Source organism: Cucurbita pepo, chromosome 11, assembly GCF_057944985.1.
Source record: "Cucurbita pepo subsp. pepo isolate OVF chromosome 11, ASM5794498v1, whole genome shotgun sequence".
Classification (NCBI taxonomy): Eukaryota; Viridiplantae; Streptophyta; class Magnoliopsida; order Cucurbitales; family Cucurbitaceae; genus Cucurbita; species Cucurbita pepo.
This window is the reverse complement of record NC_141808.1, coordinates 15,835,931-15,851,565: the sequence shown is the minus strand read 5'-3', so window position 1 is coordinate 15,851,565 and position 15,635 is coordinate 15,835,931. Positions and strand designations below refer to the sequence as shown.

The window sequence follows — 15,635 nt, the reverse complement described above, 5'->3', positions numbered from 1 at the left end:
TCAGTAAAACCCTTTTCAGCCGCTCTTAAACACTGCTATATAAATTTGTATATAACGTTCTTCCCAAACCCTTCTTGGCATTAAACCCTAGTTCTTGCTTCCCTTCCTGTCTCAGCCTCTCTCTTCTCCTCTACCCTCTCCCAACGCAAAGCTTTGTCAAGGTAGTAGTGCAAATCTCTCTCTCTCTCTCTCTCTCCCTCTCCGTCTCTCTGTATTTTCATGGCTTCTAACTTTTGAGTTTCGTTAATGAGTAAGTTCGATAGTTTGCTGTAGCCGTGAAGTTTGGTGGGTTGCTTCTTGAATGGTCATGGGAGTTGAAGTATTTTAGTTTCTAGGAACTTTGGATTCTTGAAATAGGATAATGATGTATCTCGTTGGATATTCTAATGTGACTATTGGAATTGGATTTCTTTTTGTTTCTAATGTGTATACTGTTTTAATGTGGAAAGAACTGTGGAGTTGTGGATTTTGGGTTTTAAGCGAATGGTTTGACTGACGTTCAATCGGAATGGTGTTGCATTTCTCAGGTGTCTTTGGGAGGTCGTCAATATGCTTGTGTTGTTCGAGACGTCGGCGGGCTTTGCCCTGTTTAAAGTTTTGGATGAAGGAAAACTTTCCAAAGTTGAGGTATGTGATGTTTGGAAATTATACTGTTTTTGAATTTGTTTCATTTGAAGGTGGATGTTTAAAAATAACTTCTCTTTGTGGTTTATGTTGTCTCTCAATCTTATGATTGCCCAATCTTTGTAATTATAAGTATGAGTTAAGTTGAAAATGCACCGTCCACTCTTTGTGGTTTACTGATGGCTTTCAATCTGATGAATGCGTATACTTATTGTTTTCCTTATGTGTATCTGCATCTTGATTTTCAAACTACCTCGAATGTAGGATTTGTGGAAGGATTTTTCCAATGCCGAATCTGCTAGACAGGTAATCTCTCTTTCGAACGTGGTTTCTCGATTCAAGTAATGCACTGTATTAGGACATCTAATATGTCAATTTGAACGCTTTCATTTTAATATTTTTGCTTGCTTGCTGCACCTCATTCTCTGTTGCTGAGGACCTGAACATTTTGGTTATATTAGGTGGTGAAGCTGAAGGCTTTTTCTAAGTTTGAAAACATGTCAGAAGCTTTGGAAGCTACCACGTTATTGATTGACAGCAAACCTAGCAAAGGCTTGCGGAAGTTTTTACGAGCCAACTGTGATGGGGAAACCTTGGGTGTTGCTGATTCTAAGCTTGGAAATATAATTAAAGAGAAGCTGGTATGCTGCTTATTCTAAAAATTATGTTTTACTGGTTCCTCATGAAAGTGATATAACTTATGAGTGTTGTGCATTTTTTGTTTTTGTTTTTGTGCAGCAAATAGATTGTGTGCACAACAACTCTGTTATGGAGTTGGTAAGAGGTTTAAGAAATCAATTGAACGAACTCATATCTGGCCTAGCTGTTCAAGATTTGGCACCAATGAGCTTGGGATTGTCTCATAGTTTGTCTAGGTATAAACTGAAGTTCAGTGCTGATAAGGTTTGTTCTTTTTCTGATTTGGGATTGATGGCTGCTGGCTTTTTTTATTGATGTTTATTGTTGATTTGTTAGTTCTCTTTTCCCAACAAATTGTCGTAATTCACTTTCTATACTAATTTCAGGTGGATACAATGATCATACAAGCTATTGGATTGCTTGATGATCTTGACAAGGAGTTGAATACTTATGCAATGCGTGTTAGGGAGTGGTATGGTTGGCATTTTCCAGAGCTTGCTAAAATTATTCAGGATAACATCCAATATGCCAAGGCAGTGAAATTTATGGGCAACCGCGACAATGCGGCCAAGCTCGATTTCTCTGAGGTATGTATCATTTTCTTTTGAACTTCTTTAACAAACTAAGTTCAACCCCTCATATTTATATATTTGGTCTTTGTTGAAGTTTGATGTCACCTGTATCTTGTTGCATGCCATTTTTTTAAATCTGGTGTACCTATTTTTCAAACTCGAACAAGTTTTGAACTATCTCATTATCTAGCTCTTTGACCAGTGGGAAAAATGTCAACTCTTTGACCAACCTTGTTGGAGTGAAATGTGTTTGTGGCTTCAAAAAAATGAACTTGATGTTTCCCAATGTAGGCGTACTAATTTTTCTTGCATATTTCATTCTAGATATTGTCAGAGGAGGTTGAGACTGAGCTGAAGGAGGCGTGTATGATATCAATGGGAACTGAAGTTAGTGAACTTGACTTGATGAATATTAGAGAGCTCTGTGACCAGGTCCTTTCGCTTTCCGAGTACAGAGCCCAACTGTATGATTATCTAAAAAGTAGGATGAACACCATTGCTCCTAATTTGACTGCACTTGTTGGAGAGCTCGTTGGTGCCCGCCTAATTGCCCATGGTGGCAGTTTACTTAATCTTGCTAAGCAGCCTGGAAGCACAGTGCAAATTCTTGGAGCTGAGAAGGCTCTGTTCAGAGCCCTGAAAACAAAGCATGCAACCCCCAAGTATGGTCTTATCTATCATGCATCCCTAATTGGCCAGGCAGCTCCAAAGCTCAAAGGAAAAATCTCTCGGTCTCTTGCTGCCAAAACTGCACTGGCAATTAGGTGTGATGCTTTGGGTGATGGCCAAGATAACACCATGGGACTTGAAAATCGTGCCAAGGTATTTTTCCTCGGTATTTTCCTCACTTGTGTCTTTGTAAGTTCTATGGAACCCAGTGTCTGAATCACTATGCTTACTCAGCTGGAAGCAAGGTTAAGGAGCCTCGAGGGCAGAGAGTTGGGACATGTTGCTGGGTCGGCTAAAGGCAAACCCAAAATCGAGGCCTACGACAAGGACCGAAAGAAGAGCATCGGGGGCTTGATAACTGCTGCTAAGGTCTGATTGCCATTTCAAAATCTGTAACTCCACTCTCACTTGTTTGTACGGATGATTGACTTTTCTGTTTTATGTAGACGTATAATACCGCAGCCGATTCATTGCTTGGTAAACTCGAGAAGGCTAATGAGGTGGAATCAGAGGCTCCAGTAACTGGTGAAGAGAAGAAAGAAAAGAAGAAGAAAAAGAAGAGGACAGAAGAAGAGGAAACAGTAATGGAGGAGGAAAAGTCGAAACCTGAAGTTGAAGATGCCGGGAAAGACGAGAAGAAGAAGAAAAAGAAGAAGAAACAAGCTGAAGAAGAAGATGGTGGTGAGGAGAAGGAAAAGAAGAAGAAAAAGAAGAGAAAGCACGCAGAAGACGAAGAAGAGGAAGCTGAGCAGCCGAGCAAGAAGAAGGAAAAGAAGAAGAAGAAAAGTGACGATTAAGAGTTGTGGAAGGAACCATTTTTGTTAGCATAGCCTGTAAAATTTGGTTGTTCGCTGCACTTTTGAAGTTCCATCTAAATCTCTCATGTAATCCCCAAATTCTTACAGTTTCTAATTCTCATGGGGAAAACTTCCTTCTAGTTGAAGAGCTTTCTTGCATTATTAAGTCTCTTCCACATGGAAAATATGGTTTTGTGATTGAAATGTTACGCTGTAATGCACTAGTGGTCTCTTTAATTTGGTTGGCTTCTGGCCAATTTTTTAAATTTTAAAAATTAATTGCTTTATTATATATATATATATGTATTAATTTTATCTCTAATATAGTAATTAACTTTTTATTTTGGTTATTACTAAGTTTTAATAAGTTAAAACGTTTTAGACCCAAATTTGCAATTTTGAAAAACAGGACAAAATAGATTGAATCTCAAAGTTTTTTAAACAAAATTTACAATGTAACTTGTAATATATTTCAAATTAGAAAAATAGATTATAAATATAATTTAATTTTTATGGTTTGGAAGTATAAAATTTTCAATTCTATAAATGAAATGTTTTTTTCTTTTAACAAAAGTTAATTCCAAACTTTAATTCTATAGTACATTTATTAGATTAATGAAAGATGATTTAACATGACACAAAAGTAAGTCAAATTATAAAAAGTAAAGACAAGCATAACTCAACGGTAATTAACATATACCTCTTCCCCAAGTCAAAGGTTTAAATTTTCATATTTCACTCATTGTAAACGAACTTAACTCAGCTATCATTACTATGTACTTACTCAGAGACAAAAATAAACTTTTTTTTGTGGAAGATCGGAGATACACTAACTCAAATAAATAAACTGAAAAAAATCACAAAGTAAGATTTAAACATTTCCCCAAAATTTTCTTTCTATGACAGGACATGGACAATAGACAATCATAGAAGTTGAAAAAAAATGGAAAAAAAAAAAACCAAGTTTCCTTTCACATTAGGGAAACCTGGTAGCTACTGTGAAGATTTGACGTTTACTCAGCAACAATGGGCTTCCTCACTCTGCCCTGTGATCTTTGCTATTCTACAGATGTTATTCCACCATTTCTATTCCTCCTCTTCATCATCTTCCTCTTCTGATGCAACTCTTAACCACTGTACCAAAGCTACAAATAAGTTCCTATCTATTTGAAAATGAAACAGATAACAGGACGTAAAAAGTCTCCCTTACTTCGATGAATTTCTCGGCCTGCTTAACGAAAAGTTTATCCGAATCATCCGCTTCCTTTTTCTCATCATCCCACCTTAGAATAGCATCTTCTTGAATGATTTCTTGGTCATATAGATGACACAAAATCTATGGAACACAAAATGTGTACGAAAATCATTCACCTCACCCTTAAGGGAAAAATATCATAAATACAGGTACATCCTGATAGACTATCATTTTTCAGCCTCGAATATTATCTAGAAGTCGATCTATACTGATCGTAATTAACCTCGAATAAGGAATGCATGTTATCTATCTAGAGACTCATTTTCCAAAAAACAATAAAAATACCTTAGTAAAATGTGGGGTGAATTCCTTGGCCGATTCCAGGCACATCTCTTCAAATTTTAATATCACTTCAATCTGCAGAGGATATGGGGTTTGTTCAACTACTTGCACTAAGTACAATATATTGGTTAAGTTTATCAGCTAACAGTGTTAAAAGCCGCAATACCTCTTCATCCATGTCAGTTAAGTAGTACTTCAAAAGTTTTTTCCATTTCGTAATTATATTTGTAGTGTTTTGCAGTAGCTCACCTGAAACAGATGGAATTAATTTGGCAGTTTCAGAAAAGAAAAAGAAAAAGGAACAAAGAGTACATGAAGGAAAGAAACCCTTCAAACTCAAACCAATTTTTTCATAAAAAATTAGCTAGAATGGTTTTTCATAAGGCAATTTCTTCGACAACCTTCAAACTCAGTTTCATGGTATTGTAAGCTCTAATCCAATGCAGACTAATTGACGGCATAATATATTGCAAATTCAAGATGATAAAATGTTAACAGGTAACGCAAATCTTCACAAAATGTATCATCACAGCACATAGTTTGGTATTATTAGACTTTACTTGATCATGAGGTATTAAATTTCTGTCTATTTCCATACGTTCATGGATCTAACCTCGAGATCTCCATATACCGTAGAAAAATTGACGAAATGTAAAAACAAAAATAGCAATAAGATGTCACCAAGTGTTTTTAATATTAACAATAAGCCTAAGTGTAAATGATTATTTATTAATTTAAATACTTTTGAATTTTTTCTTTTTTATGATTTTTTTCGATAACAAAAAAATTCATCAAGATCGACATTTTTTTTTAATCTTTCTATGAATACTTTCATAAAAATGAGAACTTAACCTTTTCGTTTACATTAACGTTTTAAACTTTGCTTATCATAAAGTCTCCATACCAAAAAGGAAAGACAGCTCAAAGCACTTACTAGATGAACCATGTGGAGAGTCTAAGGCAAATTTCATCAGAGAATAAAACAATGCTCCTGCACAATCTGCAGCCACCTTATTATATGACAACCTGCCGAGAGAGTTAATTTAAGCAAGCAGTATACAAACACTGAGCCTAGGTTCAAAACTTCAAAACATCCCAACCACTAGTGCGAAAGCAGAAACAAACTTATACTCGATTAATTGTTTTAAAGAAAGAACAAAATTTTATCGGCAAATATTCTTATATCTTCATCTCTAATAGATAATTTAACCGAAAAAATGCCTGCCATAGCAAACAATATAGAAAGAGAATAGCTGTCATCAAGAAATTATAATTTGCAAAAACAAGAAACAATCAACCTCCAGAATGAGACTGAAGCGTCCAAAACCAAATGTTCACGACAGGAAATCTCACTTTTATTTCTTTTAAAGAAAATTAATCTCTTTTGCACCTTGAACGACACAAATTGAAGACACCTTGCAAATGTGAATCGATTTCAAACGTAAAACCTCACAACAGAAAATCCTTGTTTTTTTAGAAAAAGAAACGTTAATCTTCTTTTACATGACACAACCTTGCAGACATCTTGCATATGTAGGAATTCAACAAAACGTCTGTTAAGAGGTTTGAGAACACTTTTCAGTCAATAAGTGATAATATCTCCAACAGCAGCGACATAAATACAATAAAATCAATTGAACAAAAAATAAATTTGAAATTGGGCAGAACTCAACAACATAAAGTCATTCAAAAGGGAAAGAAGAAAAAGATATGAAATCACCGCAAAAACAAAAAGAGATGATAGCATACCGCAACGAGTTCACTTCCAAAATTACATTGTCTACTTTAATATTTTCGTGCACACCTCTCAGAAACGTTGCTTCAACCTGTAAATAAAAACTAATAGAAGTTAGCAAGCAAAAGATTGTCCCTGCCACCAGCCATCAGAAAAACGAAACTTTTAACCTCTTTCTCAAAGTGGATGGAGTCATCTCTAGAGTCTTCGTTATCATCACCATCTGAGACATTTGAATCAGACTTCAAGTCTCCTGAAGTTGGAAGAACATTAGCATCTCGAGTTAACTCCAGCTCATCATCTGTCGCTTTTTGCGCAGTCTTCTCAAGTTTATCGGCAGGAATGGGTGCAACTGAGTGCCTCCATTCTTCTTCAACACTTCCTTCACAAATTGACCAAACATGTCCTATACCTCCATTGCCTAGCTGAGAATAACAGTAGAGAATGTCAGAGTCGATTACTCTCTTATACTTAAACCCAAAAGGTCAAGTTTCTATCCTGATTCGTAATAAAGTTAAGGACAATATTTAAAAATAAAAAATTTCAGAAGGCATGTTAATTAAAAAAGACATATGCTAAGGGGTTTCGAAGACAATAAGGATTTGAACATATATAATCTAGTTGAAGAAATTAACAAAAAAGTTTCAAAAAGATCATAATAGAGAATTAGTCTAAATTCTCCAACCCCAGACCTTTTTAAAAAAAACAGTACATTCGCTTTATATAAAAATGCAAAAAATCTTCTTTGAAAAAAAAAAAACAGTTTAATTAAGACGAATGTGTAGCCTCCCTATCGTTAAGAGGCTTATTAAATGGCAAGACTCAACCATTATCCATTCAATACTCGCATTTTTTGACAAAGGTGAACCTCGCAACTACAAAGCTTGTACAACCTAGGAAAAGCAATGCTCAAAGGCATTTTCATAGCACCTATTCTTTTTAATAGAAACAGAAAAGTTGCGAAGGACACTGCTCCTTTACGAGTATTATAGAACTTCTTGTGGCACCTAATTTGAAAATGAGCTATTTAATTTTCTCTTCGCATCAAACCATGGAATTCCACAAGTTTCTACTGCTTCTGGCGGCAGATATGTAAATACCATAAACTACCATCAGCTGCAAATTTCAATGGGATATCTAGATCAGATAGCATGAACCTTGAACCCATATAAAATCTCATAATGCACATCTATAACTTCCCTAGCACGAGACATTTACATTATTAATTGTAATCACCTAGTATTCTAAGCTGACATCCCGCATATGATTTAGCATAAAAACTTGGACAGAACTATGCAAAGAATGACCACTTTTTTTTTCTCTACATCAATTTGAGTTTGTTGACATATTCCTAATATTGTTTATCAGGCTAGAAGATCTGAAAAATACCAACCTCAGATGCAGGCCAGCCTTGCATTTCCAGCGATTTGGACATCAGTTCATTATTTGACTTGTCCGTTGTATCTGCAACTGTATATGCCAAAGTAATGTAAGCTGCGGCAGTTCATTACACAAAGACCTTAAAACTAAATGCTTTAATTTTCAGTCGAAATACCAATCCAACAACCAATTTAAAAGTCCAAGTTGTTCACAAAGGCATTCCAGCCCAAATAAATCCTTTTTTTTTTTTTTTTTTTGTTGTTGTCAAATCACAATCATATTCCTACGAAGAGCATTTTTCATTAGAAATTCTATTGTTTCTTCCTCCCCATGCCTCAAATCAGAAAGAGAATTGATGAACATAATGATCCTCGTCTCCTTATATTGAAGAAATTCACCTTACCACTCACCCTCTCGTCTATTCTAAATCTCTTGCCACCTGGAAAACCCTTGAGACCTCTTTCTCTCTAGTCTTACTCACTCTTTCATAATTTCATTACCTTCAGTGAAATGGTTTCTTATCATCAAGAAAACATTAAATGGCCCGTTGAAGTAAAGTTTGCTCAAAATGAATAGGAAGTATTTGCCTTGAAGTTAATTTATTACATTCTACTATACCACTGCTATTATCTGCATATTCCAGCTCATCATCGCTATCTTGATTGATTGGCTGCTGAAACAAAGATACCTTTGAATATGATGGAACAATAAACTGATCCCCTACAACAACCTGTGTAATGCCAAAATAGAAAAGTCAGCAAAGCTACAAGAAAAAAGGATCAAGAAACGTTGAGTTCATATATCAAGAGTAGGGCATAACCAGAATACATTAACGTGATATTTCTTATTTTAATATTTAATTGAATATATTGGTTCAAATTGTCTTACAAAATCGATGATTTTTTTTAATCTTCTAATAAAACGGTTTCTTTATCTTTTTTCTCCATATACGTGGGAACGCTACATTTAATTTATCAAATATAAAATCGTACCTAACAACATCACATATTTGCTCATAGTTGTATGTTTGATCAACCCAATGTTGATAAAGTTTTTGCTATGTGGAGGAAGAGTTGTGTTATATTTCAAAGTTGATTGAGGAAGACTCTTCAAATATTAACCAAGTACATGGACCTCTCATGTACACGTATCCCACAAATTCGTGTATCTCTAGGTGCATGAAACAAGTTTAATATCTAACATCCTAGCCAGGTTTAAAATAATCAATTTCATATGACTTTGATCCTATGCACAAAAATTGATTTTCCTTGTCCAACAACTAAGTCAAAAATAAAAGAATAGGATAACAGTAAAACACCTTGAGATTCGAGAACTGTAGAGCTAAAAGATATACACTGGATTGATCGTCAATCCATTTTGACTAAGCCATTCAAATGAAAATAATTTTAAAGTGCATGTCAATCCAATAATGCATTTTTTAGAAACATTTTGACATATAATTTATAACATTCGCTCATTGACAACCAAAGAACCAAGTAGAAAAATAGAGGGTACACTTGAAATTCTAAACTTATAGAGTGGACCAAAGGTAAAACATTTCCCATAAATACATAGTGCACACCATCGAAGACTGAGCCGTAAACTTTTGTTTTGAACATGAAACAAAACTTTTAACCAGAAATGAAAAGAGACTCAACTATATGAAGTCAAAGTCAACTTATGGTTATAAAAAATAAAATTTTAACCATATATTGATTAGATAAGTTCAAGCCGGCTACTTTTTCATCTTTTTGTGATTTTGTACCGTTTATGGCTTTTAGTTAGAGTGCTCAAGATAGGTTGTTTTGTAACTACATTTTAGAAACCATTAACTTGGATTGAAAGGTTTTTTTGTAACCCTTCCTTCCGGAAAAGGGAAGCCTTATCCCCTTGTCCCTTGGGCTGTTTTGTTGAGGAATCTTACTGCATGAATAAAATCCTTTGTTTTTCATTAAAGAAAAAAAGAATTGCAACATCCAAAAAGTTCTTTTTTTATTAGAAACGCTCATAGTAAGAAAAATTGAAGCCTAAAAGCCAAGCCACAAAAAAGGGCGTCCAATGTGAAGCTAGGGAGATAAAACAAAAATGAAAAGCAATTTCCTACTCGGGAAAAGAGAAGGGCATACAAAAGATTAAATGGATGGCACAATCCAGCTTCAAGGACATCTGAGTAGTAAACAGCCATAGGCCAATTATCAACGTAAGGAACACATTTGTCGTTAGTGTTAAATCATTTGACACTCTTGAAGCCAATTTTATCAGATATTATAAATTTCTGTGCGTGAGTACTATAGATCACTTCAATTGATTACGGTCAATAAATAGACTAGCTGCATTAATAAACAAAAAGAAGGAACAATACCTTGAAAGACAAAATTACACCAGGTTCCAGTTCTGCCCCTGAATTTATAATAACTCCATCACAGACGATAGCATGACTAAGTTTACAGCCATCTTCAATGGTGACGTTGTCCCATATATAAGAGCCTTCAATTGTAACATTAGATCCAATGCTACAACCTTGCCCAATAATTGAATTTGTAATTTTGGTGTTGTCACCAATTTTGCTGTTATCTCCAATAACAGTAAACGGACCAACCTGTGCAGAGCGTGCCTGCAGTATTTCTGAAGAGAACGCAATGTCATCACTTAATAAATGGAATATGAAAGGGAAGAGCAACAACTCCAAAGAAGTTCGTAAAAAAAAATTGGCCGCATTGAGAGTAATATAGCAAACTAAATGTCACCAACATGAAACTTGACCTGAATAATATGAGAGCCACTGACCCTCGCTATAAAACCTAAACATACTGCATATTGGATTGATGAAATCATACAAGACAAACCCAAACTTCGTGAAGTCCACAATATCTCTTGTGCATAACTTGGATCTTGACCCATGAAGTGAGATTGACATAATAATCGATTTGTGAAAAAACCTTTTGTAATACACCTATTTTGTTGGTCTACTTGGATTGGAGGCCATTTCTTCCATTCCTCCTAATCCCCCTAAGGCAGCTAGATTGTTCTCCTTTTGTAATTTATAATATAGCTTTTCTTGTTTCTCATTTAAATGAATAAAAAACAATATTATTTTAAAAAGTATGTTTATAACATGGCTCCTCCATACAAAAGAAATCAATGACATCGTGAAGTAAGCTAGGCAAAAGAAGCTCGTCCAAGATAGTCAGAAGCTAAATTTTTTTCCATGGAACCATTTAACGAACAAACAATTATGTGATCAAAATCAAAAGAGACGTCATTGGCATTGCAAAAGAAGATAATAAAAGCATCACATAGCAACGCAACAAAGAAGAAAAAGACAAGCTCATGAGCTTTTGAGGGCAAAGGAAAGAATATAATATCAGGGGTAAGAAAATACTGGTCTCCAGTGATGATGTTGAGTAACATGAAGAAAAACATCAACGAGCCTTGCCTCAACTTAAGCAATTTGTTTAATCACTTAATTATTACCTGATGCTCGATACATTCCCTGCCTTTCAAGTTTATAAGCAGAATTCCCAAAGAATTTAACATCCGGTACCAGTGGATATGTCCACCTTTGTATTATGTCCTTACTAACGGTGTCATAGCTTCGATAATTATCGATTCTGGCTGCATAGCTTGAGCAAATTTCGTGTGTGTAAATCTTGTAACCCATGATCTGAAAATCATTGTCCATAATTATATTGGCATTACAAAATAATGTACAAGGGTATATAAAAAAACAAGCCCACCAAAAGGAGCTCCAACACTAACTAATGTTTATAATAACAAACATTATTACAAGTTTCTCTCTCAGCCACTCTACCCAATTCCACATTTTCTCTCTCCCAACCCATCTCTACGCTATCTCTCACTCAATTCCACATTTCTCTTTCCCACTCTCCCACCCATCCATAAAGTATTTCCTCTCACATATTAACTTTTGATTCCCTCTCAACCTAACCAAATAAACTTAATATTAATCAAGTTTGAATATAAAAGGTTGCTCATTTATTTCCATAAACTAATTCTAAAAATTTTGTCTTTATGTTAATTTAATACTCTCTTATTCAATGGATAGGCTTTTTGTAACTCCTTGGATGCGGAGATTTCCCCTCTTTTATAGTAATTTCATGCCATCAATAAAATGGTTTCTTATTCAAAAATAACTCAAAACAGATCTTTTTTTAATAAGAAAAATGAATGAAATCTTATACAATCAAGGGATAAGTTTGGGAGGTTGCTAGGTTTAATGTCACCAAACTTCAGTCACAAAAATAAATATGATAATAAATAAATAACCAAGTCCTAACTCCCACCATTTTAAGTGACGTGCTAATAGAAGTAAGCACCTTACTCATTCTTGAATGGGAAAAACATAAAGAGTAGGATAAAGTTTTCTGCTAAAAAACTTTCTTCCCACATAATTTTGAAAATGAATGAAAATATATAATTAACAAAAAAAAAAACAGAAAGAAACTGAATTAATTCATTATGTCGTTGGAGTCATAATTCGAGCATATATATCAAAAGCTGTCATTGTTCATGAAATAAAATAAGCTTAATTTAATAGATATAAAATTCTTATTAAAAAAAAAAGGCTACATGTCCATAATAAGGTATACGTACATCATCTAAGAGCAAACCCTTGACAAAATGGCGACGTAGATGTTGGTAGTCAAAATTGTCAGTAAACAGGCTGAGTACTTCTGGGGAGCATATGTCTATATAACAATCCTGCATAACATAAACATGATTTAGTCTTACCTTTCTTTTGACATGATGCCATTCCTGCATTTATCAATTACTAACAAGATATACAAAGGTAGGAGCCAGATGCACAATATTTCCTATTGTAGCTGTCGGTGTCCAACACATTCTGAAATGTGAAGATGTGTCTGATTTTTAAAAAGTTTTCCAACACACTCGAGACATATTTTTATAAGCTTTAGACCCTTCAATGCAAAATGCAACAAAAAGCCATCGTGGAAAGACTAATTGGAGAATTTGTAATATCCCCTGTCCCTATCTCGTGTTTGGACCACTTGTCCTCTTCATGTTACATTTTTTGTTAGCAATGCAATTTGCTTCTTATCATGAAAAATTATAACTCAAGATGTAACATTAACAACAACAATAAACAAGATAAGCACTTGAAGTTAAATTAAATAACCTGCAAGTCGTTATGAAGTGATACGGAAGGATTATCCATTAGCAATGACTTGTCCAGATGTATAATTCCTTTTGAATCGTCAGCCCTATCCTCATAGTATAAGAGCTGCTTAGAATTATGATCAATTGCCATAAACAGTTCATCAGTGCCAAGCCGAGATTGGTGTGTGATTGGAGAAGGCTTTGACCGTTTGACAACCATAGTCATTACGGCATTACTATCTTTCTTCTTTCTATCTTTGTGTTCTTGAAGAGCTTGCGTAAGTGGCATGTTGCTTACGGTGTCTCCAGTGATAAGTACAAAATCACCATGTATCTTCAAAAGGGTAAATTTAGAGGTATTATAAGACACCTGAGTGACACAACCTATACAAACTGGATTGCACAATGAATCACTCATAAAGGTTATGAAAGTGCAAAGTCACACATTATGACAGTTTTTTGGCACTGTAAATAAAATTTATAATGTAGTGTGGTAAATGAAAAAGTGACAGTAGAAAGTTCCTTTTTCTCTTTAGAAATTTGCCCTCTTGATCATCTTAACAGCATTAAGGTAGAGGTGCCACCATACATACATCACTTTTTAACATTATATACACTCGTAAAACTTCCTTTTCTTATAACAAAAAAGTCGACGCATGAATATCCTTTTTCTATGAGAAAAACACTAACGTGTAAACATTTATTTTCTTTTCAAACAAAACAATCAGTGTTGCCAAAAATAAAGTTTAACACTTGCACAAAATTACAAACCATGCATCAATTAGTTAAACTTCAAATTGAAACCATATGCTGTTCAAACTTAAATTGAATAAACCGCTCCTCATGATACAGATATCTAAGGAAAGATATGATAATCAAAATAGCTAAGTGGACCAATTTTCAAGGGTAACAATTGCTCTTGCTCTTGACTAATGAGATGATCATATCAAATTAAGTAAATTAAATTAACAAGTATGGGTTCGAGTTACTCAAGAAAATATTTAAATGTGTTTATTTCGGATTTGAGAGTGGAACAAAACGTATCAACAGCTCAAAATCCATAAATAAACAAATGTGAGTGAATATTTGGATTTGGGAATGGATAAAAATGCATCATTCAAAATCCATTTCATGTGTCAGGATTTAGTTTTTATAGAGAATGCCGGTATTAAAATAAGTCACATATATCAGTTCCAGACATGCGTACCACATTTCTTTCATAGATCAAACGCAGGGCGTCTCCAGCACTAATGGAGTTGTGTGACTCTATAGTTGTGACTGCAAAGTCTGGTAGGGATACCCACTCAGAGTTCTCCAAGTAATCAATTACTTGCTTCGAGTTAGCACAGCAAAATACAAACACCTCTTCAACACCAGCCGATTCGAGCCAGGATAAGGCATAATTAATCATAGGGACATTTACCAGCGGCAGTAATACCTATAAATATTAAAAGAAAAGGGAAAATGTTAATGGAACAAGAAGCATCATACAAATTTTCAATGCTTCAAGAACGTTGCAACTTATTTAAGGTCTTCATACGTGATCTCTATGCAATCAGCTTGTAGCAAAGTGGCTATACAAAATGAAGCAACACGAGAGAATAGATAATTGGCATAGCTAAGCTTCTAGTTTTAAAGTTTTAAGTTGTGTTAACCGCTACCAAATGATGAAGTTCGCATACAATAACTTGTGTAGCAAGTAAACATATAGCTGTGACAACTTGAATTGCACGCAGCTTGATATTATGGCCGATAAAAAGCTTACAACAGGATTTTTTTTTTTTTTTTTTTTTGGGTAACAGCCCTCGAATGAAGGGCTATAATTTTCCAAACTAGTATCGAACTATTAGCTAAAATATGAACACAGAGAAAGAAATACGCACGAACTATAATTCCGAAGAAACACTTCCGGTTTTCTGGAAAATACCTTGGGTCGTTCAAGCGTTATGGGACGAAACTTAGTGGTAAAGCTATCGGCAAGAAGAACTGCCTGCAACGAAACTCGTGCCAACTCCTCGGAGTCCTCGGAAACCCGCGATGCCCCCTTTCTCTGAGCACCCATTTCTTCGTTTTTGTCCAAGAATAAAAACACTATGCAACAAGATCGATGTGCAGAGCAGCACCAATGCGACGATTAGCAGTTTCGAATAGGCGATTAAATGGACTGAGACCCGGTTGGATGAAGGGGAAAAACCCTAATTAAAACCTGTAGGAATTAATGAGGAAGACGAAAGGCTGAGAATCTTGGTGTTTTTTGTTTTCCCTCTTTGTGAGCTGGGAATAAGCTCAGAGCTTGAAGATGGTATCTAATGGCGTCTTTACAAAAGTTGTGATAGCAAAAAGGAGTTTGCAGTAGAATATAATATAATATGTTATTGTGAAAAAAGTAAAAGAATCATTCCTATTTGCTCAATCATCATCATCCTTCTATTTTTTTTACTATAAAAAAATAAAATAAAATACACCCTTTTCACACCTCCACTCCTTCTATTTTTTTTTACTATGCTTTCGAGACTCATAATACTTTGTTCGACATTTGAGGA

At 34.7% G+C, this 15,635-nt stretch overlaps 2 protein-coding genes across 5 annotated transcripts; one reads left to right on the top strand and one right to left on the bottom strand.

The window, feature by feature from the left end:
- The first annotated feature begins 4 nt into the window (after positions 1–4).
- On the top strand, positions 5–3,447 carry LOC111805778 (putative nucleolar protein 5-2). 2 transcript variants are annotated; one of them, XM_023691006.2, is made up of 9 exons: positions 5–161; positions 528–627; positions 889–930; positions 1,086–1,265; positions 1,363–1,527; positions 1,650–1,850; positions 2,160–2,657; positions 2,739–2,873; positions 2,951–3,447. In XM_023691006.2, the coding sequence occupies exons 2-9, from the start codon at positions 550–552 to the stop codon at positions 3,299–3,301; spliced, it is 1,650 nt and encodes a 549-aa protein (XP_023546774.2). In that variant the 5' UTR covers positions 5–161; positions 528–549; the 3' UTR covers positions 3,302–3,447. The 2 variants fall into 2 exon arrangements, with proteins under 2 accessions (XP_023546774.2, XP_023546775.2); XM_023691007.2 differs by having other exon boundaries at positions 51–164.
- Positions 3,448–4,126: 679 nt separating this feature from the next.
- Positions 4,127–15,438, bottom strand: LOC111804819 (uncharacterized). 3 transcript variants are annotated; one of them, XM_087128528.1, is made up of 15 exons: positions 15,020–15,436; positions 14,300–14,530; positions 13,112–13,426; positions 12,568–12,675; positions 11,428–11,617; positions 10,316–10,578; positions 8,560–8,683; positions 7,967–8,043; positions 6,744–6,998; positions 6,588–6,664; positions 5,773–5,864; positions 5,005–5,087; positions 4,842–4,913; positions 4,512–4,637; positions 4,127–4,435 (listed from the first exon to the last, which is right to left on the bottom strand). In XM_087128528.1, the coding sequence occupies exons 1-15, from the start codon at positions 15,152–15,154 to the stop codon at positions 4,388–4,390; spliced, it is 2,196 nt and encodes a 731-aa protein (XP_086984654.1). In that variant the 5' UTR covers positions 15,155–15,436; the 3' UTR covers positions 4,127–4,387. The 3 variants fall into 3 exon arrangements, 2 of the variants coding, with proteins under 2 accessions (XP_086984654.1, XP_086984655.1); XM_087128529.1 differs by having other exon boundaries at positions 8,572–8,683; XR_015422936.1 differs by lacking the exons at positions 4,127–4,435; positions 4,512–4,637 and having other exon boundaries at positions 4,855–4,913; positions 5,773–5,838; positions 15,020–15,438.
- Positions 15,439–15,635: the final 197 nt, after the last annotated feature.

Bases quoted from the DNA above. Each gene is read 5' to 3' on its own strand.
- LOC111805778 (XM_023691006.2), top strand. From the start codon at position 550: ATGCTTGTGTTGTTCGAGACGTCGGCGGGCTTTGCCCTGTTTAAAGTT. The intron at 2,658-2,738 runs GTATTTTTCCTC...ATGCTTACTCAG, and splicing joins GACTTGAAAATCGTGCCAAG to CTGGAAGCAAGGTTAAGGAG. The intron at 2,874-2,950 runs GTCTGATTGCCA...TGTTTTATGTAG, and splicing joins GCTTGATAACTGCTGCTAAG to ACGTATAATACCGCAGCCGA.
- LOC111804819 (XM_087128528.1), bottom strand. From the start codon at position 15,154: ATGGGTGCTCAGAGAAAGGGGGCATCGCGGGTTTCCGAGGACTCCGAG. The intron at 13,427-14,299 runs GTACGCATGTCT...ACCCTTTTGAAG, and splicing joins TGATCTATGAAAGAAATGTG to ATACATGGTGATTTTGTACT. The intron at 8,044-8,559 runs GTAATAAATTAA...TGGCATATACAG, and splicing joins TAGCAGTGGTATAGTAGAAT to TTGCAGATACAACGGACAAG.